The sequence below is a fragment of the Corvus brachyrhynchos genome, unplaced genomic scaffold (genome assembly GCF_000691975.1).
Source record: "Corvus brachyrhynchos isolate BGI_N302 unplaced genomic scaffold, ASM69197v1 scaffold28, whole genome shotgun sequence".
NCBI classification, from domain to species: Eukaryota; Metazoa; Chordata; class Aves; order Passeriformes; family Corvidae; genus Corvus; species Corvus brachyrhynchos.
Window position 1 is genome coordinate 3,669,956 of NW_008246058.1, and position 26,559 is coordinate 3,696,514.

The following is a 26,559-nucleotide window of genomic DNA, read 5'->3' on the forward strand; positions in this document are numbered from 1 at the left end:
GGAGTGCCCCTTATCTCATGCTTGGTTTCCAGAGAAGCCCTGTAGTTGCTTTCCCTCTAACTATAGTATTTTCTGTGATATCGGTTGGGATGGCTTTATTCACAAAAATATCCTGAAAGAAGTGAGTAGCTCCCAGATCATTAAAGGCCTTGATGATGCATTTGAGATAGTATGTCACTACAAATCATTGAATTCTGAACAATTTTTTTCATATTCACATTTGATTTTTGCATTGCTTGTGTTTGAACACCATGATCAAAGCTGATCTTTTAAGTGTGTTTGAATGATGGGAAGGTCTTTGCACCTATCGATCTATTTAAAACCTAGAATAATTTCTGCATTTTCAGTAACACAGTGGTTTTCTTTTTCGCTTTACAGAATCACGTAGATTTTTCCCCCTGAACTACTATAAATTCAAGTGTATTTGTTTTGGTTTCTTATTTTTCTCTGGGTATCTTGTGTAAGGTCTAAAGGAGTACTTTGGGTGGCTGTCAGAGGTCCACCAAGCTGCACTCCTGCTCCCCATCCTCAAAAGGACAAGGGGAAAGAATAAGGCAAAAAAACTCATGGGTTGAGATAAAGACAGTGAGGATATTCACCAATTACTGTCATGGGCAGAACTGGTTTGACTTAGGGAAATTAGTTTATTGCCAATTAAAAATGGAGTAGGATAGTGAGAAGAAAAGACAAAACTAAAAACACCTTCTTGATCCTGCCCTTCTTCCTAGGCTCAACCTCACTCCTTCATTCCCAACTGGTCACCTCCTTTCCCCAAGTGGTGCAGAGAATGGGCAGCAGTGGTTTCAGTCAGTCCATAATACTTTATCTCTGCTGCTGCTTCCTCCTCAGGGTCTCAGGTCCTGCAGAAAACCTGTGTCTGCATGAGCTCCACTCCACAGGCTATCATTCCTGCCAGGAGCCTGCTCCACCATCAGCTCTCCATGACCTGCAGCTGCCCCCAGGGCACATCCACCTGCTCCCATGTGGGGTCCCCCACAGGCTGCGGGTGGATCCCTGCTCCCCCATGGACCTCCATGGGCTGCAGGGGCACAGCTGCAGGGAGGCTGCAGGGAAATCTCTGCTCTGGCACCTGGAGCACCTCCTGCCCCTCCTCCACTGGCGTGGGTGTCTGCAGGACTGTTTAATTTCACATTTTTCTCATTCCTTTCTCACAGTTGCTGCTCAGTAATTTTTACCCTTTGTTAAATATATTATCACAGAGGCACCACCAGCATCATTGATGGGGCTCACCTTTGCCCTGGGGAGGGTTCATTTTAGAGTCAGCTAGCACTGGCTCTGTCCAGCATGGGGGCAGCCCCTGGTCGCTTTTCACAAAGGACACCCCTGAAATCCCCCGTCTAGCAAAACCTGATCACATAAACCAAATTGAAGCAGTGAGATTCTGCTCAAAATGTTTTGTAGGAGCTGAGGGTCCCCAGTGGCTTATTAGATATCATTAAATTCCATAAAATCTGATATAAACCCTTCAAAGGAGGTATCTTTCTCTCTAATATGTTTGGAAAGGTCATGTTGGGTGCTACAATATTTCTGTGTTTTAAATCATTGTAATATCAATTAGATAAATCAGTATGTATAATATTGAGGTTTACATTGTGAAATCCTGCTTTCCCTTAGAAAAAACAGTCAGCTCCATGAAACAACAGGATGTGATATTAGATAGTAGGGATAATAAAGCCACCGTGCAATAATGAATACACCCCACCTTGCGATGACTAGAATTTAAATAATGTCAGAAGTTATTGATTAACGCGGGGTTAGGTAGTATTTAGCTATTCCAACTGGATGCTTGTTTTATTGAAGAGCAGAAGAGTTGCACCTTCCACATTCAGGCTAAGCAAAAATGGGCAGTTCACATGTAAGTAGTTACTTAATTTGGATTGTCAAGAATGCAATTATTTCCTGGTTTTATTTTTGTCAATTTTCACTTTGTATGGCATTAATACAGCTGCAAGTGAAGATTTAAACTCAAAATCTACTTTGTGGGGGAAACTTGTATGCAGCTGGTAACATTGCGTCACTACACTACATGAATAATGAAATTATTACTGCAACACACAAGTCCTGAGTGTTTTAATGCTCTTTGTGGCTTAAACAGGGCAACACTTTCATTTTGAGAAAAATAAATGATGCACAGGATGTCCTGGGAAAACTAATTTTAGTTAGTTTAGCAAATTTGTGTTGGAACATTCTGAACACTAAAATAATTCCCTAAAGATATATGAAAAACTTCCTGTCTCAAAGGCCAATACTTTCAAAATTTGGCTGTTTATCACAGAACAATAGGGACAGGAGTAATCTCAAAGTGTAGTGCTCCCAGAAGGGCCTGATTAAAATCCAGGTGTCGGGATTTACTGCATCAAATTACTGTATGACTTTTGACTGAGACAATTTTTACTAACATTTGCATTTCTGCATGAAGACATTTAACCTCAAAATGACCTGATTGTCAAAAGCTTTTGTGTGACAGCTGTGAATGATTGGTTCCGGTGCAAGTTAGGTGGCTTGTGCTGAAGAAGCTGCGGGTCTTAGCTCCAATTTTGAAACTAGTGGATAAAAGCAATATTTATTCAGCAGTGAATTTTCTTGAATGCTGAGAACCTGCAGTTTCACAGTATGGATCAGTAGAAGATAGCCTGCTTGCTGATACAGGCTAAAGTGACATTTGTTTCTGTAAGAGTTATATTATCATGTAACTATTTTTTAAATCCAAATTCAGCAAGGCCTGGAGGCATGCCAAGGTTCTGATGCTTTTGGACCAGCTCCTGAGGACATTTTCTTTGGCAGACTGAGCAAGACACCCCATACCATTTGCACAAAGTTCCAGCTACAGATCCAAGGAGCTTTTTGTCTCCCTGTGAATGGAAGGATGGTCCCATCTCAACACCATCTCTTTGCAGACTGGCTTTTTGCCTAAGGGGAGAGGAGTGAGCAGTTCAGCAACACTGCCTGTATCCAGCAATCCTACCTGTGCACAGGAAACAAGGCCAAAAAGGCTCCTGCTGCACAGAACACGCACACATAGGGTGGTCAACAGGCATCTCCTGAGGGTCTTGGCCTTTCAGTGGACAATGCATGGAATGAAGTGAACTGTGAACAGACTCCATTCAGGTTTAAACTGTCCAGATGGGGTGTATCTATGGCAGGAGTGATCACAGCACTGCATCTCAGGCAGGTTTAGCAGGTAGACTCCATGCTGGACTAGGTAGTCTGGATGTGGATGCAGTACACCCCAGTTGTGCTGTAGGCTACAGTGGGAATAGGGGTGGGTGATCCCATGTTGGAAGAGAATCCCATCATTCAGCCCAGACTCATCTGAATTGCATCTTTCTGCTGTTCCTAGAAAGCTGCAGGTAATATTGGAGAAATGGCTGTATATGTGTCAGAGAATAGCTTCTGGAAGAACAGAAAATAAAATAGAAGTTCTTACCAGAGCATTTCAGCTGCAGTTTGCTGTTTCTCCTAATCTCATGTTTTGTAACAGCAGGCTCATGAGTGTCTTATATATTGTGTTTTTTAAACCTCCAGAGCCAGTCTTACAAACTCACTGAGGATATATGGAAACCAGCCGTAGGGGCTACCAGGTTGTCAGCAGATGAGCCAGTAAGCACTTATTTTGTGGAGGATGAAAGGGGCACTGTGGTGCTGCAGCACCTCTTGCTGTGGTTTATGGTGGCTTTGGGAGGCACTGCAATGCACAGAGGCAGCTTCTCTTTTGTGGTCAATACTGGCACTAGAAAGCTGGGTAAAAATGGGTTGTCTCATTCTGTTGAATAATACAACAACAGAATTTTGTCTGCTTTGAAATTTCAGAAGTTGATTTTTTTTAATAGCTTCTGCTGGGAGAAATATACAAATAATCATCTATATCAAATGATGTATTTTATTTGGTCAAATGACTTTAGGTTTTAAAACTTCTTTTTTAACTGTCATAATTAAATGGAGTTTTCGTTGAAAGCTAACAATTCTTCAGTGAAAAGGTTCCACTATGTGAATGTTAAAATGGAACTTTTCAGCTGTATCAGAATGTCTCATTTTAAAATGGAGCTTTCATCAAAATTTATATCTTCCTGAACATGTTAGTTTGAACAAAAGCATAAAATTTTACTGAAAAAAATACTTTCAGCAAAAATTTACCAACCAACACTAGTGTACCTTTCTCTCAGAAACTGAGCTCCCAATTAAGAGCTGCACCTGATGCAACATTACAACTCCAAATCTGCATATTTTCATGTGCTTTTTGCTCTCTGAAATCAGTCCAGAACTCTTTCCTACAATCAAACAATGTTTTTAACTGCATATGCTTAGCGATTTAAAGTCTCTTAATTATTTTCTATGTTTGCAGTCTTGCATCAAGCTTATCTGTACATCTGATGTCCTTAATATTAACACAAATAGCATCAATCCGCCTTAAAATCTAGATAGCTGCTTTGCTACAGGGAAGATGCTTTCGGGACAATTTGGGAATAGCAGCAATGGTTTTCATTCTATGATTTGAAAAGTTTGATGGATTTTTACTTATGTGAAATTGTGTAATTTTTTTAATCTTCTGTCTCTCAAAAATCCATGAAGACTGTTTATGTGTTACTCTGTGGTGTTTGTGAGTTTAATTAATCTTGGAGTTGGGTGAGTTCTTTGGTTAATTCAAATTTTTTGAGATTCTCTGCAATACCCTTGAGTTTCGTCTTGGCATTGCAAAGCAGACTAAACCTTCTTCCAGGGAGGACTCTATAGTCTAAGAAGGGGATGGCAGGTTGTTGTGGGCCATATGGTTTGACAACTTGAAGGTAAAAAAGTAAGTATAACTTGGAGAACATATCTGCCCGAGGAGTCCTCTGGGGCATAAGCTCACAAAACTCACAAGGACTTCTGTGTTGCCTATGAACATTACTGTCCTTGTAGAAATGTTTCCCTAGTACAAGTATTACCACGGCGTGATTTTATTATCTCATCACAAAGCTCAACAATTGCTCTTTGTTGCTTCCCCTGGCAGACCAGTGTTCAGGGACAGTCGATTCTTGTTCAGTCCCTGGCCATAAACCCACAGTCAACAGATGACAGAAATAACTTCTTGTTTAGCCACCCACCACTGGGGAAGAGCTGTGGCAGATTCTTCTCATTTCCATGGTCCCTTGTTATCCAAGATATTTGCTGTTCCTTTTAGGTCTGAGGCTGCCCTGTGAGTGCTGCTGTAGTAGGTGTTAACAAGCATCTACCCATGAAAAAATTATGATGCATTTGTGACAAAAAAATAGAATCCATCTGAAATATCAAAGAGTTGCTACATTTATGTTTTACATGATGTAAATATGTCAAGCAGTTATGTTGTACAAAAACATAAAAAAATCCCAAGTATCTGCACTCTAATGCTCTTCTTTGCATACAACAGTTTTAACATACTCTACCAAGTTCTGTTGTTACTGTTAAAGAAATTTTTGTCACTCGACTCTCATCTCCATTAGCTGGGTCATTGGCACAAGTCAGTTATGGTATCTGGTAGCTCAAGCTTAGGTGTCTCAAAAGAGGGACCCCGAGCAAAGAAACCCCTTGGCAATTAAACCCTCACAATCTAAATTTCCCATCCCTCATGCAACACTCCAGACCAATGGTAATACTAGGGGTCTTCTCCCTCTTTATTGGTTCACTGTTTTGTTACCAAAACAGTTTGTGGTCATCTTCGCATCCCCTGAGGTTGGCTTTGGTGGGAGTTTTGGTCAGTTCTGTATTCCATGTTGGAATATAGTTGTTACAATTCGTATACCACAATCTGTGGGCTGTCCACTCTAGCCATTAACTTTTAAGTAATATTTAAGCTGCTAGCTTTGCCTATTCTATTACTAATGTTCTGGTTGTTCACATTTCACTACAATCTATCTTTATTGTTCCTAATAATCAGATTATTAGCTCCAGGTTTCTCTGTAATCCATTTTGACTTACACAACACAGCCATATGCTTCAGATAAAGTTCAATTTGTAGCCCCACAATTCTAACTACTTAAGTCAAGCAAGAACTTAGCTACTTTCAAATACTATAAAATTTTCAACAGTTGCTATCCAGAAAATGACTCTGCCTTTATTGTTAACTGTGACTAGTGTAGCAGCAGTAGACTGATTACTGCTGCTTTAGGTGACTCAGCTGACCTGAGAGTATCTTGAAACTTCCTCCACCTCCTTCCTGTGCCGTGCAAAGGTCTTAGACACACAAACCTCCAAGTTCCATAGGCACAGTTGGTTTGTTGGACACTAAACATGCACATCTGTATAGTAACAGCACTTCTATGTGTCTGTGAATGTATAGATGGTGTTTAGATAATGTGTCTTGCAGAGATGTATTTTAGAAACAATGAAGGGACCGAGGGGTGAAGCATGTCATCTTGGGGCTTCCCTGATGAGGTGCAACATCCTTCAAGTCCTTCTCCTTTTAAATAATTGAGCTTTAAAATACATGCAAGAGTCAGTATGATGTTCCCAAAGATTGTGCCCATGTATTTGAGCCCTGTGTAGGTGTTCTGAAGTCATGCTAGCTTTCATGCTGGCATACACAAGAATTTAGTTCAGTTCCATCAAGGTTAACTCATCACAAGTCTTAGTGGAGGTAATGAGTGTCAAATTTTTAATAAGACGTAAGAACACTTGAGTTAAAAATCTGGCATCTCAGCTGAAAAAAGAGGCAAAATATGCTGTTTTCCAAGTGTCTTCCAACCAGGTATTATGGTCAATAAAACAAAAGGAGTCTGCCCCCATCATAAAAAAGAATTATTGCCAACTTGAAATACTAGATTTATCTGTGGTGAATAAAGCCATTTGTTTGCATTTTTTATGGCTACCATTTGCAAGATAAGTAATCAAAGGAAGTGATGTGAGACATGACTCATGTCTAACCACAGGCATGGTGTCTTTGAAGATTTCTAGCATCCTTTTCTGCCTGGGCTTCAGCAGCCCCACCAGGTGAGTTAGGTCCTTGTCAGCCCCACGTCCTCTCTGCCAGCCCCACACAGGTGCTGGGTGATCTCACACATCTCAGAGGTGTCTGTATTTAAGCATCTGGATTGAGCCCTCTAGAAATAAAAGCTGCAGTTTTGCAACTTTGGCATTCCCACTGCATGATGCCCTGGTAGCTAACTGATTTTAAAAGTACTCTGTGTTGAGGTGTTCCATCAGCCACAAAAATTTTTGAAAACATTAAAACTGGACAGTATAAAATTCAGATATGAGAGAACCATCCCAAACTTACATTTTTCTCTTAATCATGGGTTTCTTTGTTATGGTGGTGAGCATGAATAAATAGGGTAAAAAATTAAACACGAGGTATTATTAGATGATATATTAACAGCTACTAGAAACAAGAGGGACATTGTAGGAGAAAGATGGTTTTAATTTTGCAGTTTAAATAACTGTCAGAGCAATTATCTTCACTATTGCCACTTGTTTTTAAAAGGAAGAAGTAAATGTGACTAATTCTATTAGGATCTTGTTGTCACTGCACGTTTAGTCCCAGATGTAGAAAATAAGGTCTGCATCTCTCAATTTGGAAAGAGTAACAGAGTCATTGCTGACACTGACCGTGCTGTGATTATGCCTCCCTTGATGGGAGAGACTTTTTAGAGTCTTTGCCAGGAGTCTGAGAGATGGACGGGACTTCTGTATTTTCTCGGTCTTCAGGTCGTTTATTATATCTTATCAGTAATTCACATGCCGAAGCAGAGCATGAAGCAGAGCAAAATACAAAAGGCAAATGCAGGAAAGCTCAAGGCTTTTAAAAGGTAAATTAACCAATGGTCACTAAAAGAGTACATTATTTTTACTTTTCTACCAATTATCTAGTCACACAGTCAGGAACTGCGGAATTCTTTATCCAATCATCCCAAACTACTTCTACTGCAGAATATGGAGGAGTAGAAGAAGAAGAAGAAGGTCTGGAGAACAACAATCCTCCATTCTGAAGTTTTTTGCTTTTATCTATTTACTATATCAGCAAACCCAAATCCTCTAAATTTTTCACCCTGTGACAATCTTACATAATACTCTATCACCTAGTTCACACCAGTGTAGATTCTAATTCTTCCCAGAGGGTAGGCAATTTTCTCCAAGGACGAAGGTCAAAAACAGTGTTGTCCAGTGGGGTAGAACCCTTCAAAACAGGCAGAGAAATATTCTCTGCACTCTGGGTTCCTACAATTGCAAAGGCTGTTGACTAATCCATAAAACTTACATGTATTGTATTATCCAGTATAGAATTCATATAGAAGTTGTTTTGATTCTGATAGCAACAAACCATCAGGAACAAGCTAGCTGACAGTGTGTGTTGCTGACATGCAGCTGTTAGACATAAAACAGCCACAAGGATTTGGGAGAGTCACAGCCTGGGTGGCAGATGGCAGATGGCATTTGGAGACATTGATACCATTCTCTGAGCAGGCAAGGAGGCAGATGGCAATTTTTCAGCTGCATATTGTGGCTGACTTAGAAAAATGCTCAAAGAAACAAAAATGAGAAGTATGTTTTACAAAATAGGAGAAGAAGGAACCTTACGGACAAAAGGACGTTGTCTTAAGGTTGCACTTGCCAATAGATTTGTCAAAAAGGTGTTTGTCAACCCCACCTTCTTATTACCACAGCACAAACCCCGGTGCCTGCTGATACAGCCCTGCTACCAACACACCACAGCTGTTTGCTTCTGTTTGTTTTTAGATGTTAGTGTCCATCTACTCTGACTTGTGTGTAAAAGCCTTTACCTTTCTCATAAATTCATACCTGAATAACTGAGCCCCATTATTTCAACTTTACTGAGAAGAGCTTGCGGAAGAATCCCTTACTTTGGTGGAAGGATGATAGGAGATAGTGAATGCATCATCCGCTAATGACAAGATATCCGTGCCCTGAGTGGCCTTTCCCAGGTAGATGAGACCTGACCTTGCCTACCAGTAATTGCTCTTTGTTTCTTTTTCTTATCCATTATATTAAAGAGCTCTAATATTTGGAAGTTTTTCTCATGGGAGTACCTACACATTGCAATGAAATGGGTTTTATCTGCTTTTTTGCCCTTTCTGATTGATGGTCTTGAGCTTTCTCAGCAGGTCAACATTTTATCCCCCAGAAATGTTTGCAGTCCCATGACAAGCTAGACAAGAATAGGGCTGTGGTGGTGTCCCAGGGCCTTGCTGCCACAGAAAGCAGCCACAGGTCACCAGGTACCAATGCCAGCTTGCCCTCATCTATCCATCCATCAATCCATCCATCCATCCATCCATCCATCCATCCATCCATCCATCCATCCATCCATCCCATGGCAAGCTGGAGGCTCCTGATGGAGGGGCGATCTGCCTGCTGGCTCTGAGAGCTCTCCCATGCACAGCTCTGAGATGTGTGATATGTGGCTCCAGGCTCTTTGCCATGGGTGAGGGAGGTGTGTTGCTTGTTGGGCAGGTTGGATGTTACCACTGAAATGGTTTGTCCTCGTCTCTGTTGGTGTTCATTCCAGTCTCAGCTGCGTCATTAATTGACATGAACAGTAAGATACACTTTCTATTAGGAATGCATAGGTTTAAAATAAGGTGACACTATTTTTATATAAGAATAATAAACCCTATCTAGCGGTAGGAGGCTCTGGCTATTATTGTTATAGGATCATAGGATAGTTTGAGTTGGTTATGCTCATGTCTTCTGCTGTTATCCAAAAAGTTGACCCAATCCAGAGGGGCCTAAGGTAGCATTGCAACAAGGTGAAAAAAATCATTATGACTGGCAATGTCTGTTTTAGTAAATCAGACTAGGGATGAAGCACAAACGTAGCATCATGTTTTCAGTCTGTCTTTGGAAGTAGATCAGGATAAAAATGCAGCAGCCTACTCCTATGTTTGTTCTTGTGTTTTATTCTCAACAGACGGAAATACTTGAGATGAGGGATGAGGTTTGGGCTGTCATTAAGACTACTTTGGCTGGGAGTTCAGAGGTTCTTCTGATAACAGGATGTTATCCTGACAATGTGATGTACTAGAAGGTTTCAATCACAAGATCTAAGAACACGTCCCTTTTTTTTCCTAATCATTACTGTTAGTCTAGTTAACCTTGGATTCCAGTTGCATTATATCTCATTAAAGACTTCTGCCAAGATAAATAATTAATCTTGAGTAATATGTATGTTTATAAAAAATTAATCATGTAGGTGCTGCTTTGCCAAAAGCTGTCTCCTGTGATCCAAGTGTATTAGATACAGTTTAACCAATGAGATGCACACCCCGGTCCTGTTGTTTGTTATGCTAACAAGGTGACTGGATGGTTTGGAATATTTCCTGGTAGATAGAGAAAATAAATTTTCTTCTCCACACAAAAGATAAAGACAGGAATCATAGAACTGGAAGGCACCTTGAGATGACAACTCATTTATCCATTGCCTACCACAATAATTAAATATATGTGAAGAGTAAGAGGCTCTGCCCAAACCAGTCCTGACAGCTCTCTCAGTGCTGAGCTGGATAAATGGTTCATTAGCTGGAGACTGGGCTCCCCAAAGGTCTTTGAACTGGTGGCTCAGTGACAGTGCATTGTGAGAACTGAGAAATCTCAACAGGTTCTATAGCTTCCTATCTGGAATGGGTTTTCAATTGTTTTGACTTGTTTGTTTTTCCGGTATTCCTGTCCTCACCTTTGGGACATTATGGATTGTTTGGGACTTGGCTTTCCAAAGAAACAGGATGCAAGATGCTGCAATATGTATCTGTTATCCTAGCTAAAAACGTTTGAACCCACCAGACAACTTTAGGTGAATTTACCAGTAGGGTGCTAATCTCAAAATTATTAGTGCCTGTTATGTTTCTTGGAAATCTTGAGAAGAGAGGGACTGTATTAGAAATCCCCCAAACAAAAGACTGAGGCATGAACTCAAGCCTTATAAGACACCAGAGAATCCACACAGTGTTGGGCCATTGTGCTTGTGCCCATCACAGGAATTGTTTCAGCTGCAGTAGGCAGTAGAGGAACCAAAATCAGTTAGACAGGAGCTGTAAATCTCTGGGAAATCAGGCAGAGAGGTTGCTGGTGCTCACCTGCTTGATAGAAAGGAAAGCTCAGATTGCTGCACATGGAACTAGTTTATGTCATTCTTTTTAAAACCTCGTTTTTCTCGAATGCATTTTTGTCAACATAATTAAATGTGTGTAGAATAAGAAAATGGGTGGGAAAACTCTGGCACGATTGAGTAGCCCACCTCCAGTATCCACTGGTAATGTTCTCAGGTATGTGAGACATCCACATCAGGTTGATGGGTGCAGGCCCATGGGAGACCACTGATGTCTGACAGGCATCAGGCAGCTTACCCTGGGACATCTCTAACAGCACCAGAGACCTATGTTTAGACAACTAAACACTGCCCCAGATTTTATTCCTGACCCCACTCAAGTGCATGAGTTAATGCTGTAAAGAGCATGGCTTGGTCAGTCTGCCCTTTCTGTGTACTACCACTTTGAGATTTAATTTTTATTTCTGTTAAACCAAAGAAAAATGAAAACAGCAGCCAAAAAAGAAGCTTGAAGTTAGACATCGACTAAATAAAGCGTATAAATTGGACCTGGCAGAAATGAAGACTGGGGTAGGCACTTAGCATGCTTGGATCAATCCAACTCTTTTTAGAGCTCTGCCTACAGCTACTAGAGCTGCATCTCATCTGCTCTGGTCAGCAACCACACTCCTGCTGGCTCTTCCTACTGATTTTCTTTAAGGGTCTGTGCCTGCATTTATCTCTATACATCATCAGCATCAATCTCTGTTAGAGCTGCAGCGGTGACCAGCACCCCGAACAGCTGCTCTTTTCATTGTTCTGACAGTACTCCTTCATAAACCTGTTCCTGAGCAGGCTTGTGGTATCTGCATGAGATGATAGAAATGGAAAAATAGCTGTGAGTGCTCAAGCTGTATTATGAGGTGTTTTCAGGGAAGGCTCTCTTTTGCAATACAGGAAACTACCTGGCATGTTCATGGTAGTATGTCTTCTGTTCTTGTCTAATGACTGATGAGCACTTTGTATCTACTGCAAGCTTAATTGTCTTTAGCCTGAGGAAGATACTAGATTTGTTCAGGAGTGTCTGCAATGTATTGCAGCAAGAGCTCTTGTTCCCCCACCCCATCACGTCCTTCTTGGTTGGCTGACCTTTTTGTTAAACTGTTTATTTGTGCTCCATAAGGGCTCCACATGCTGAAACATCAAAGAAAAATCTACAAAGCTTCTCTAAGCATTGAAGATCATCTTCAACTATAAACTCATCTTACGGCTCCCTAAAGTCAGATGTAATTTATAGTAGGAAAAACTACTTTGTGTGCTTGAAAGCAAGTTAGAACAAAGCAAGTTAGTTTTAGATCTGTTATAAACTGTCCAATTTAATATAAATAAATCTGTGACAATTTTAGTCAAAGCTGCAAGGGAAACAGATTATTGTCTAAAACATGCTTGAGTGAGACAAAAACTATTCAGGATAAGAGAAAACAAGTCAACACAGGCTGTAAATACAGCTATTCTGGAAGTGAAAAGAATATTCTTTACCATCAGAACTCTGGTCACATTAATTAATATAGAACTATTGGAGAGAAATGAGAAGAAAATTAAACAAATGAGTGGATGGAGCTGGACCAGTTTGTGAAAGCAAGTTCCCTCACACCGTATGTCCAACTTCAAAGCTGTTTGCAGTCTGTCCACCTGATATTTCAGACTCCACATCATGCTATCACCAAATTAGCTAGAACACTTGTAAGTCAGTAACTAACCAAATCTAAGGTCCTAACTCTAAAAAAAAGAACTATATTAAAGTGGTTCTACCCATACTTTTAGAAGAAAAATGACTACAAGTTACAAATGGTATTAAACATCAATTGATTTTGCCATGTATCCCTTACAGGAAAATCCACCTGTCAAAATCCACAGGGTAAGGAGTACAGCTCTGAAACAGCTCTACCTCTCCTGCACTGGGAAGCTATGTCAGCGGGAAGGTCAAGGATGGGACTCAGCAAGTAGTGAATTATTTTTCTCAGATGACCCAGGAGGTGGTCTTGACAGTCACTTACCCACAGTGTCAGATTTCTCTCTATAAAGCTGATGCTAGTATTACACACAGTACTATAGGAATGGTATCCCCCAGGCACATCATTTAATGTTTTGCAATGATTTATTTGAAGATGGAGGCTTTAGCAGAGCTGACTCAATAAATTCCTCTGGTGCTTTAAAACAAACATGTCCTGAACATCGAAACAGGCCTTCCTTCCTTTCTGCATGATTTTTCGCTTGAAAATAAGTCTTTCTGTATTTATGTCTTTATGAATAATCATAAATCTACAATGCTATTTCAGTTTCTGGTGGTACCATTTTCCTGCCTATTGCACCTGTGCTACACACAAACACAACACCTACAATACAAGTTGTACCTAGGAATTAGGGGCTCACTAAACCTGAGGATAACTGACCAGCCATCAAGGCAGGAGAGAGAAAACCACTCTCTCGATGCCCTGCCATGACCTTACCATGATCAGGTGCACCTGCAGTAGGGTTGGGGCAGTGGGAGCTGCAGAGGCAGCAGCACGAGCATGATAAGGGCAATTCCCACAGCCCAGCACTGCTGGTGGGCAAGGCAAAGCAAAGAACAACCCAGCTCCTGCCTTTGTGTGTTTGTGCCGGTGTTTCTGTCCAGGCTGAATGTCTGAAAAGTGGGAGAGAATCCCAGATGAAGCCTTTTTCTTCTTCATTTCTCACCACTGCACCTTCTGTCCCAGGTCAGGAGGCAGTGAATGTGAAGCAACAGTTCTCAGCTCTTATTGCTGCAGGGAATCTGAGAGTCTATAAATTAGAATAGCACTTGGATAACTGCAAAGTAGTCAAACTGAGAGTCTATAAATTAGAATAGCACTTGGATAACTGCAAAGTAGTCAAATGTCTACAATTTGATATGTTAGCACTTTTCTCTGTATTTTGTGCTACAGAATTTTCCCCTTTTTTCTGATTTTTCAGCTGCTTCTTTGGTCTTTTTTGGTTTACTTTGCAAACAACTCTAGAATAACTTCAGTATTGGCTGCCTAACACAGTCAGCAAGATCAACCATAAGCATACCAACAGTACTGAGCCAAAATAATGGTATTTCCCTGGAGCCTTCTCTTCTCCATGCTGAACAACGCCAGCTCTCTCAGCCTGTCAGTAGATTTCCTTTGTACACAATGCCATCTAAGGAGATGCCATAATAGAAAACTGTGAATGGAATTAATTTCAAATAGTTATCAGTGCATCTGCTTTCTAACTTTGTTTTTCCCTTTCCATTTTGACCAAAACTCCTGGGAAATTTGAATACTGTTAAATAAAATCTCTCACTAGAAAATATTACTTACTTATATGCAACTATTTCTACCTTGTTTGAAAGGCTCTCACTTGTGTGTGAGCATACAGTAGGATACATCTTTAAAAGCAACATTTGTGATAATGATGGCAATCAAAGTGTTACCTTGTGCTGTAGAGATGAAGCAAAGTTATTGCATTGTTACAGTACCTTACTAATTGTTATGGTTGTAAAAATTTTCAGTTTCAGCTACCATTAGCAGTAGGTTGTATTCTAGCTGCTAACTGCATTGAAAAAGCCAGGTACCTAACTGGCTTCAGTCAATCATGAAGGTACATTGGTAAAGCAGTGTAGGGACTGGATTTGGGTTTTTCTCCTTGAGAACTGACCCTTTGCCTTTTGACAGACGACCCCTTTAGCCAGAGTTGCAGCTCTTTCACCAGAACTAGTAGATGACAGCATGAAACTTTTGGAGCATACCAGCAAACAGACTTTCAGGTTGTAACTGTACTTGTAAATAAAACATGTTCTCTGGACAGATGGCTACATAGCAGAGCACAGCCCACAGCCATGTGGCTAAATTCTCTTTACTCCACAAGCAGAATGATGTCATGCCTAATGTCTTTCAGGAGTGATCCCTGCCCTGTGCAATCCCCAGAGACCAGGAGGTTAATCAGCCATTTAACCTCTTCGGCTCCTCAGCAGGCTGGTGGCATTTTCAGAAGGGCTTCAAAGCAGACTGCCATGCCCTGCAGTATCATAACTCTTAATTAACAGTGGTGGTGCCAGTGCCTGGCAGCCCTGCAAGCAAGAAGCCCGATCCACATGTTGCTATTTGAGTGGAAATGCCAAAGCACTGCCAGTGCCCACTTAGACCCCTGAGTCCATGGTGTGCATACTGACTTGTGTGCATACTGACTTGACTTCGGAGCCCAGGACCTATTTTCTACTACTGTTTTGGAGTTTGGGCATTTAAAATATCTGATTAATCATATAAAGGGAGCTGAAATTGTTGCTGTCATTGTGGTCTCAAACAATTCTACCCTTTTCTGAGAAACAGCAGAATGAAGGGTGTACCAGAATTTCAGCCCCTGTGACTCACAGCTTGTCAGATTAGGAGCAGACATGGTTTTCTGTTTACATTGATATGTCAGGCTGTAAACTGCTGCTGTGGATGTGGACTTTGAGTTATTATCCTGTCCCTGTAAATTTAGCTCAAGGTAGCCACATTTTTGCCAAATTAAAACAAATAAACGAAAAACCTCCCCAGCAAAAACAAAAGCCCCCAGATTTATCACATTATATATCTCCAATTATCTTGTTTGCATGAATGCATCAATACAAGAAAGGGTTTTGGGACAAGTTTTTATTCAGATGATTGTGATTTTAAGCTCCCAGTACTTACAACTGTACTGCAGACATAGGTCCTGCTTCTGATAAGGTGTTTATATTGGCCTGTTGTTAAAGTGGTACAAACCAATAATATTTGATCTGGCAGGAAGATGCCTGGTATGAAGTTATTACCTTTAAATTATTTGAATAAGCCAGAACTGGCAGAACAAAGTTATATATCATGTTATACGGTCATGTGTGTCATGTGGTGACATGTTATGTATAGTGACATACACATATATAAATATGGTGACAAAGTTATATAGACCACTCTGTTTTTTATGTGGTGACAGCTATTTGTGGATCCATTCCAGGAGCCCTAGGGATAGATACAGTATTTCAGCAAAGCTCAGCCTGAACTTCAAGGTTTAGATGGTGGGAACAAAGATCAAGCAAGAACCTGCCCCAAACTGCTGTCATTCTAATGCAAAATTGTTTCCCATGTGTCTGTTGTGCCTCTGTCTTCCCAGTCAACCCACAAACACCACCATCACAGCTTTGATGCAGAGCGAGACGCCAAGAAAATACACAGTGCCTGCAAAGGAGCAGGTAAGAAAAATTTTGTAGATTTTTGGATTTTGTACAAAGGGCAGATCAATATTATAAAGAGCATATACATGAACTTAGGCAAACCAATTGTTCCAACTAGTTTTAGGTAATCTTTATGCTTTCTGTCACGTACTGACTCAAAGAACATTCACACCCATGAAGATAAATGGGAAGGGAAGCCAGCTTGTTCCTCAAAGACTGGTAAGATCTAGTTTGTTAATTGCATGGCTCCAGAGGATGATGGTAAATATGATATTTGTTCCCTATGATAGGAACATCAAGCTGCCAAGACTAATTTGACAGTCACAGGGTCCAGGCAGTCAGGTCAGATTAAGGTCATGGTTATATATCCTTTCTTAGGCCTCCAGAGACCAGTAAAGAACATCATCACCTCCATATTTCACCAGATCCCACTGCAGCTCCATCAGCTGAAAGGAATTTACAGTGATTTCAACATTCATCAGTGATTTTTAACTGAAAATACTGTCCCTCCCCATCTTCTGAGGTAGTTTGAACTAAGCTGCCTGACTGCACTGACGTGAGTGAGGAATGCATAGTGTTTCATGGGATCCTAAGGTCCATGGAGGTGACAATGTTCCGTAGAGGAAGAACATCCAGGCAGCACACAAGATCAATAAGTTATTAATTCACTCCAGGTATTTGCACAGTTAATATGTATTTAAGCATTTCTTCCTGGTATAGCAATGACATTCAGAATCAGCTAGTTAAGTGTTGAATTTCAGGAACTGTTCCTGTCCTATCAAATGAGCCCCCTCAAAACAACAGTTCCCCAGAGGACTCTTCTACTGAAAGTTTAGCCCAACATTATCAAATAGGAATATAATTCCTTTCAAACTTGGACCATGCCTTCTGCCTCTGATCTAAGCAGGAAGAACTGGACAAGATGCCCTAAAGTTGTCCTGCATGTACCTGATAGTGATATGAGGGATGAAAGCACATCAGCTGTTGCTGAATGCCAATATAATTTGTATCTTTATCCTTTGTGCTGGTTGCTACTCAAAAATCCTTGTTTGTTCCTGCTCCTAAAAGCATGAGATGAGGCACAGCACAAATCCCAGGGATGGCAACACAAATGCATCAGATGGCAGAGCACACGGACAGCATGAGGCAGTGACCACCAGCAGGATGTGCAGGCCTCAGCAGGCCTGGCATATGTCATGATGCCTTTGGTCTGCCATCTAAACCCTTGATATGCTATGGGCATTTGGGCAGTGCCCATCACATGCTGGGTCATATGTCTGTCCTGGCTCACATTCTCAATTTCAATACCCATCTTGAAGAAATAATGCCTGAGTCAAGCTGCTGGCCCTGAGATGGAAGTGCACCAGGACACCTGTGTTAATGCAATAGCTGCCCTATTGTGTCTTTTGTACATCCAGGTAACATCACTGAGGTCCTGTCTCTTTTTAGCCATAACAAATGCCTTCCAGCAGCTCTGTTTTGTGCAAACATCTGTTTATGTGCAAACATCTGTTTATATGACTGAGGGCAAGAAAAGTACAAGAGCAAGGTCACTGCCTTTAGTAAGCCTTTTCAACCCATTGCCTAAGTTAGAGCTCAAAGCTGACTAAGGGCTTTTCTCCTGGAGGGGGGCTGCATGTTCAGCTTCCCTCTGTGATGGGCAGCACAGCAGCTGCACCTCCCTGGGCATCCCACCCTCCCACTTCACTCTGATCTCTGCATCGGCAGAGACTGAAACCATCCAGGCTGGTTCTAGCTCCTCTTCCTGACTCCATTTAGCAAAACTAAAACCAATTTTTTACAGGCTGTACATCCAGGCATTGAGTTAATGAAGCTGATTCAAACACATCCTAGCCTGCCCCAGCCTCTTGTCCCACTGCCCCCATTCTGTTGTGCCAGCACAGCATTCACACACGTAATAAACTGGATCTGGTGGCTGATGCCTTGGGACTACTCAAACAAGCATTGTCACCAAAAACGTGTACCTCAGCCTATGGGCACTGGCATAACCCTGATTTTAGGAGCAGTGTCTGACCTTCTCAAACAGAAGACTCAATTTCCCTGATATGAACAGCATGAGATGGTGAACTTTTATTTTATGGCCTGAACATTGTAGCTGACTGCAGTTAAAATTATCCTCAAAAGAATCTTAGATGCTACAAGTCCTAAAGGTGGAACCACTGGGGATATATGTACAGGAATTATTTTCTCTTTAGAGGTCACATTTTCTTTCCTCTGCATTAGATTCCTGATTATATAATCCCTATGCACAACTTCTTTTTCAGGAACCAATGAAAAGAAAATTATTGAAGTCTTATCAAGTAGAACATCGGAGCAGAGACAACAAATAAAACAGAAGTACAAGGCTTTGTATAGCAAGGTATTTTGAAATAAGTGGCCTCTCTGTTTCAAACCACTGCCTCTGAAAATACAGCCTACAGGCCTCTGCTTTTGAAAATATCAAGGGCATAGTGGACTTAAGGGGGACAGCAGTTACTTTCTGATTCAGCTATTTATTTTATCTCCTAAAATACCGATTATATTTCTAACTTTAGGCCTCAGAGTCTTCTTGAAGTCAGCCTTAACCAGATCAGAGCATTTTAATCAAAGCTGGGAGAGCTAGAAAATAATTCATAACTGAAATAGAAAGTATTTCAGCTTGTGTTCATCTTCAGCACATTCAGAAAAATAAGTTAATATAAAAGGGAAATTTTAAGTCAGAGTCCAGATGTAAATTCAGAGGAACTATTCGATCTTGCACAACTATATTTTTATTGAGTTTAATAGAAGTAATATTGATTTCTCCCAGTGATGAAGTAGAACATGTTGCAAAACTAAGAAGTTTCATTGGGCACTTGATTTCTGCAGGAGGAAGCATAAACTGCTGTAATGATTCTGTGTGTAAGAAAAATGTTATTTTAGTAAACAGCTGAATCCTGCAGACCTTATTATTAAATTGGTATTTTCTTAGTGTCTGCTTGCTCATTAATCAGCGTCAATAAGAAAGTCAGCACTGAAGATGAATGAAAGCCTTCTATATGTAAAATTTACAGCAAGCATGATCTAGATTTTGGTTACATAAATACTGTAGATTTTATTCTATAATGAGGGTTAATAAAAATAGGCATTAGAAATTATCAAATGCTGTGAGACATCATGGTGACATCAGCTCATAGCAACCCTTCTTGCTTGCCTGGGCAGCCTGAACCTCTCGGGAAGGAGGCATGAGTGGTACCATCTCACACTCCTGCTGCTCCAGGAACTTGCAGCATTCATGGTGTGTGTGTTGACACTGCTCCAACACCAATGGCAGCCTCTGACCTGAGTAGTTGAGTGTTCACGTGTGGTTGTGTGAGGAGGAACTTGAGAACAATAGACTTAGAGCTGGACTTCTCATTCAGTGTTCTGAACTTGTCAAGTGCTTCCTATACTGCAGGAAATGTTGACTGCAGATAGGACTTCAAATACATCCTCAGCAGGCATCCTCAAGGTTAGCTAGCATGCACTAGCCAGCTCTTCTGCAGGGTCTTAGTAAATTTTTAATTAAGTAGATCACATCAAAGAAGGTTGCTTTTTTTCTTCTCTCTGTGCATGTGTGTGTGTGTGTGTATGTAAAAAAACCTGCTGTTTGCTTGGCACAAAAGCGCCTTGCAGAAATCTGCTGCTTTTTCCAGTAAGTCTGTTTTAACCAAAACTAACAGAGAAGGTTCTTAGTTTGATCCCCTGTGTGGCAGCTCTCTCAAAGCAGGAAGCTTCTGCATTTTGTTTCAGAGTAAACTCCTGTTAAGCTTTTCAAAACACTAGTTTGCATTTGTTTACTCATGTAAGAATCATAACTGGACTGATACTGGCTGGTATTTGAAGATGGGACAATCATTTCAGTCAATCTAAAACCAAAATTTTTAGGGAAATTATTTTGAAAAAGAAAAGCCTGTGTATTTTAAGGCCTTTTAAAAAATATTTTGTCACTTTTTGGTACAGAAGGAGCTTTTAAATCATTAGATTTCCTGAAACAAATTAAGAAATCCTCTAATCTCACCTCAGCTTTTGCACTAACCCTCATGACTGTCCCCACAGGAGATGGAAGAGGACCTGAAGGGAGACCTGAGTGGGAATTTTGAAAAGGCTGTTCTGGCTTTGCTGGACCTGCCCTGCGAGTACGAGGCCCGAGAGCTTCGGAAGGCGATGAAGGGTGCTGGGACAGATGAGCCACTCCTGATTGAGATTCTCTGCACACGAAACAATAAGGTTGGGACACCATCTGTGACCTTCCCTAGGCAGCAGGGCAAAGAGCTCACCAAGAGCATCCCTGGGAGGAGGAGGAGGGATCAGACCAGCTTCCATGGCTGAAGTGCCTCTTGCCAGTGTTTGCAGCAATACGATTGCCATACTAGAGCTGAAACTCTAAAAGGATTTAAGACCAATATAATTCACATTCCTTCCTTTATCTTACTCGAGGCAACATTGGTGAGAAAAATCCCTGGATACATGTTAAAGGCAGCTTTGGCACTGCTCTGATGGTTCAGAGGTACAGGAGCACAACCCTAGTGAAAAAAACCATTAGCTCTTGCCGAAATGCAGGGAAAACCAGAAGGACACCTGCACGAGTCACGCAACCCTCAAAGTGCTGTCCTCAGTGGGGGACTGGGAATTCATGGCTTCTCCCACCCCTCTGGTTGCTACGCCTCATACAGTACAGGCATGGTGCTGACTTGTTGGTGTTTTGTCTACTCATTTATTTAATAATTAATAAGATTTCTTTATTTTATTTATTTATTTGATTATTACTTTATTTATTTTTTTGTTTTCCTAGGAAATTGTAAACATAAAGGAGGCCTACAAACGTTGTAAGTAGTTTTGTCTTTCAAACACCTTCATTTAAGTCCTTTCTCACTGGTTGAACTCTCACAGATTTTTTTCTTCCCAGTGTTTGATAGGGATCTAGAATCTGATGTTAAAAGTGACACCAGTGGCTCCCTACAGAAGATATTAGTCATGGTGCTAGAGGTAAGGCTGGGGACTTTCCTCTTATGCAGCTGCCTGACAGAGATATTTCCTTTTTTCCCCTGAGTAATCATAATAAGTATTGGCTGGTATTTATAATACTGCAGTTATGATATGTAAAATAATAATGAGGTAATTACAGTAAACAAAAGGCATTCTTCAGTATAGGAGCCTTTTGTATCTATGGCTTTTTAATATGTACAATTTTAGTTTATGAAGCCAGAGATAATCTTATAAATATTGATACTTTGAAAATAACAGGATTGTTTCACTGTTATTTATACCATGGTAAAGGCTAGAATATTCATTCGAGGTCGTGGCCCCATTATTCTGAATTTTGCCCAAAACCAGGAAATCTTACTTCCATCTCAGCTAAGCATTTTAGAATTCAGATAGATACAGAACAACTATGAAAGAGATTGCTGTTATGTTAGTTTTTCATTCATAAAAAAGCGTGTTTTCCATTAGAACAGACTTTATTTTAAACCCCTTTCATGAAATAAAGCAGAAAATCAATATTGTCATAAAGATACATTATAACTAAGAAAAATAGGAGCCCATCTAGAAATGCAGTGTGGTGGCCAGTCTGATCTGACAACCCTGGGAAATGAAAAGACTGAATAAATACAAGAAGCTTTAAAGACATAACAGTCACATGGCTAAATGCATCACAGTTAAAATTCTCATTCTGGGAAGCATTGATACAGCTCTCTTCAACTTCTTGTATATTTTCAGGAGTGGCAAATACTTTTTTTTTTTTCATAGATCAGTCCTTCATAGTTTCTCCCAGGGGTGACAATGTTGGTGAATGCTCAGAGTATGTAGGTTAGTCAGGAAAACATTTCACAGTTACCAGGGCATATCCAGCACCGTGAAAACCATCAGCACTTCAGTGCAGGTACTGGGAACCTTCCTGCTCCAGAGGCATCAGCGTTGCAATCTCGTTAGGGCCCCAGTACACAGCACGTAAGGCTGGGGGATAAGCCCTACGCAGAGGGTTCACGTCTGAAGGCAGCGAACCCAGGGGCTGCGGTGAACCCGAGTCCCACCGTGCCCATCACCGGGCTCGTGTCAGCAGATGGCAGCAAAACTCCAACCAAAATATCTGCCAGGGCCACGAGCTGAAATGTAACCAGCACCTGGTCTGGTGTTTTTTACGGTTATCTCCTTTTCTGCAGGCAACCCGAGATGAGACCCAACAGGTCAATGCAGAGCTTGCAGAGCAAGATGCCTCAGATCTGTATAAAGTAAGTGCAATTGTGCACAAATCCCTTTTCCCCCGTGCTGCGCAGCAAGGGCTGCCTCGGGGGGACTAAACACACCAACCAAGGGGTGCAGGGGCTGGAGCTTGGTGAATCGAGGGCTCTGGCTGACTTCGTGTCTCTAGTGTGTATAAACAAGTGCTTCCAAGGAATAACATGTGATTTTGAAGGCAGGAGAAGGCCGTTGGGGAACAGAGGAGCTGGCTTTCAATGTGGTCCTAGCAAAGAGAAGCTATAGCCAGCTGAGAGCTACTTTTCAAGCCTATGAGAAGGTGAGTTACTATCTCCTCCAATGTGGGTTGCATAGGCCCTGACATATAGGTGCAGACATATAATGATCTGAAGAGCCTTTTCCACCCTAAATGATTCTATGTAGTGGACAAGCCTTTATCTGCCATTTTATAACTTCTTGAATGCTTTAAGAATCTTGCAAAACATACTTATACAACTGTATCCCGAGCTTACAGGATAGGTGTTTTACAGGAGAAGCTGTATCTCTGCCAGTGAAGGACCCATTCCCCTTCATAACCTACACAATATTCAGTCAAATAAATGTCACAATGTCTGTTCCTTCCCACAGCTGCACAGCAGTAGGTACCCCTCCTCCTGCAGCAAAGGGACAGGTTCACAAATGCCTGCCCTCAAGGAAGGATTTGCTTTTCTGGTCTTTTCCCCTCCTTCTCCTAAATAGAGCCTGGCAAAGTATCTCCTCCTGTTCCCCCCACTTCACACGCTCATATTGGCTGAGGAGAAGCTTATCTCCAGCCTTTCCTCTCTGCCCACACTGGGCAGATGGCCTGTGCAGGTGCTTTGCTGTGCTTTCCCCTGTCTCCAAACATAAGGCAAAGCAGGCAGCAGGATCCTGGCTGTTTAGCACTTCTCCCTGTGTCACCAGCAGGGACATTTTACTCATGCTTGGACCTGAACCTGACCTGATATGGAGATGTCTTGCTTGGAAATTACCTCAGAAAGTCAAAGCAATGGGAGATCCAAGGTCCTTCTCCTGGCAGCAAAGTGGAAGCTCAGCAGTGACATTTATTCTCAGGAAAGGGTTCCCCTCCAGCCTCTGGCTCACAGTCCTGAACTCTTGAGTTCATCAGAAAACTGTAGCCTTAGGCACTGAAGATGAAAAGAGCTCCAGTCAAAGCCAGATTTCAGTGTCAGCATAATAAGGAACCAATAGTTAGAAAAAAGTTTGCAGCTTAATCCAAGTTTTGGGTTGTTGCTGGCAGGAGAACAAACCCAGTCACAGACCGGATACTCTCTCCCTTGCAGTGGCCCAAACCCTAGGGGTTCAGTTAAATGCTCCAATAGCCAAGCTACCTTGGCTTTTTGATTCCTAAAGCCAAGCAGATCGGGTTGCCCAAACCAATCCACCACATCCTGCCTGGCTGCACTCGAAGTAGGCCAAGATTAGAGCCCAAATCTTGCAAAGATGCCCTTCTCTTCAGCTGGAGATATATATAGGGCAAGAGCTAAACCAGGTTGGTAGTTTGCAGAACTTAAGCCCTAAAGCCTCACATGGTGCCCTTGCTGCCTTGTACATACCGTTTCCCAGCTCTTACCTAAAAGTCAGAGTCTTGAATCATGCAGGGACATCCTGATAGGCAAAGCAGAGCAAAGTAAAAGCCTTTGAGATTCCTGAAGTTCACAAAAGTCAGGATAAACTCTGTTTTGAAGAGACAAGTCTGCTTCTCCCCTTCCCTACAGAATAATACAAAAACTTTGGGACAACTGCGGTGCTTGTAAACTTTGCCTGGGAAGCCAAAGACAATAAGTAACAAAACTTCATAGAGTTGGTAAAGTTCCAAAAATTATCTTATTTGTGTGGGAGCCATCCAGAGCCTTTGATAGAGGGGATAGAGAAAGGTCAAACAGTTTCTCCCAACCAGGGGTCACTCAAGAAGAATCTGCAGCTTCTTTGTCCTAAAGCTGTCAGATACCTGGGACTGCATAATGTAGGTTATCCATCTCTTAACCACTGTGCCTTACCTGGCTGCATAGACCTTCTCTTGGTGCCAGTGGATCTGTGAGCACTTACACCGGAGGAGAACTTCACTTGCCCTCAAATTACTCTGTTGGAAAGGCTCTAAAGGATCTGGATTGACCTTTTGCCATTGGATCCCGAGTCTGATGCTGGTTTGGACAGTGGGAAGACATGTACAGACAGAAGCTCTTATGGCTCCTTTTTGTTCCCATAGGTGTGTGGGAAGGACATAGAAGAATCCATTAAAAGTGAAACATCTGGAGATCTGGAGAAGGCTTATCTGACTCTAGGTAAAAAGCAATTGTTTCAAGACCTTCCTTTTCTAGTTCTTGCCAGTGCCTGACATTGGTTGTTGGGGGTCTGTGTACAGCCTGGCAACAGCCATCAAGATACCCCTAAACTGAGCTGACATATCTGCCCGAAAAAAAAGAGAGTTTTCAGTAGTGATTAGGACTCCTTGGTTTTAAAAATGAAACTTGCTAGACACAGCTCCTTTCCACACAGCTAAATTATTTGCCCTCTAACACAGGGTGGCCACCTCCAAGCTGGCGCTGGGACCATGGCTGGTGATAACTTCTAGCAGATGCTTGGGCATCATGAGAAGTGTGCTAGCCAGCCACCACAAAAATGTACAGGGTCCTTGACAGCAATTTAGCACTAGGGTTGACTTTGACTGGTATTTACGCCTGTGCCCTGTCTCTGGTTATCTTACTGGTATTGCTGTTATCCATCTGGATCTAGGCTCTCCCAGATCTTCCTCCTGTGATCTGCAGAATGAGCAGCTACCTCAAGAATAGACGGGCAAGAGGAACCCCATAGGGGCAAATGCTCATTCTCATTCATGTAATTTTCATTGTGGAATGGCAGAGTACTCAGTGCTGATAATCTCACTGTGTAACACACTTTCCTTGTGGAAAAATGTACATCCCCATTCAGACTCCAAGATTTCTCCTTGCATACTGACAGCAGATCAGTCTTGGAATAAAACCCCTGCCATCTCATATGTCTAAGCATAAACACTGGAGTTTCCTTTTCTTTCTTACTTATTTAATTCTGCTTGAAGTTGTATCACAAACTGCAAATGTACAAGTGTAATGAGGCTTCTTACTGTTTTCTTTAGTCAGCTGTGCCAAAGACTGCCCAGGTTACTTTGCCACACTTCTGCACAAGTCGATGAAAGGAGCTGGGACTGATGAAGAGACCTTGATTCGCATCCTTGTGACCAGGGCTGAGGTAGGGTACCCTGTGTCCTGTAATGCCTCACATCAGCTCTGGGAGAAATACAAATGTAGAGGGTATGGAGTGAGTCCTGATAGATCATGTGCTCAGCAAACCTTTTTCAGCCCAGTGACATCAGTGGTCACACTCTGCTTCTGTACCCAGGCGACTCTAATTTTGATATTGCATCTATTTCTGTTTTCAAAGGAACTAAACCAGGAAGCATGCAGGCAATTTCAAGTGGAGACAACTGTACCTGGTTAAAACCAACCCATGGGGAGGTCTGGCCCCAGTAGGATGTGTAAAAGTAATTCCTAGTTAATTAATGATAAAGCAGCAGTTCCCATTTTGAGAATTGCTTATAAACATATGTTGCCAATTTTCTCAGATTCCAGCTGGGAAAAACAGATAGGGAGGAGAAAAGAAAAATAAAACGCCAAAGGAGTTAATTGTCATTTTAAGGAGCACAAAATTTCACAAGACATTTGAGATATTTAAGCACAGTCTTTAAATCTTCCTTCTAAGCTGTGTAGGTTGTAACCCCATGGCTGTTTCAACTAACACAGAGGAGGAGCTTTTCATAGGGGTGAGGAAAGCATATTTCTCTATGATCCACAGTGTGAAAAATTAGGCTCCAGGGTATTCTCTCTATTAAGACACAGTCCAGTCATTATAACATTTAAAACCCACAGTGATAAAGATCAGACCTGTGCTTTAGGTGTCTTTTCACAAGAAAGCTCAAGACAAGGAGTTTATTTCTCCCCCTGCCTAGTAACCAGAAAATTACCTCTATGGGTGGAACAAAACACTTTTAGCCATTCTCCTAGGAAGTGCCTCT

The 26,559-nt window shown here is 41.5% G+C and overlaps 1 protein-coding gene across 1 annotated transcript in view; it reads left to right on the plus strand.

Moving 5' to 3' along the window:
• Positions 1 to 1,791: 1,791 nt before the first annotated feature.
• ANXA13 (annexin A13) overlaps positions 1,792 to 26,559 on the plus strand; it is a 25,689-nt gene continuing 921 nt past the window's right edge. The window contains exons 1-10 of the mRNA XM_008642612.2: positions 1,792 to 1,876; positions 16,190 to 16,268; positions 18,536 to 18,630; positions 20,328 to 20,498; positions 21,064 to 21,097; positions 21,178 to 21,257; positions 22,433 to 22,501; positions 22,687 to 22,788; positions 24,718 to 24,793; positions 25,624 to 25,736. Coding sequence (XP_008640834.1) covers positions 1,862 to 1,876; positions 16,190 to 16,268; positions 18,536 to 18,630; positions 20,328 to 20,498; positions 21,064 to 21,097; positions 21,178 to 21,257; positions 22,433 to 22,501; positions 22,687 to 22,788; positions 24,718 to 24,793; positions 25,624 to 25,736 — 834 coding nt within the window. The 5' untranslated portion in view covers positions 1,792 to 1,861. The remainder of the gene's footprint in view (positions 1,877 to 16,189; positions 16,269 to 18,535; positions 18,631 to 20,327; positions 20,499 to 21,063; positions 21,098 to 21,177; positions 21,258 to 22,432; positions 22,502 to 22,686; positions 22,789 to 24,717; positions 24,794 to 25,623; positions 25,737 to 26,559) is intronic.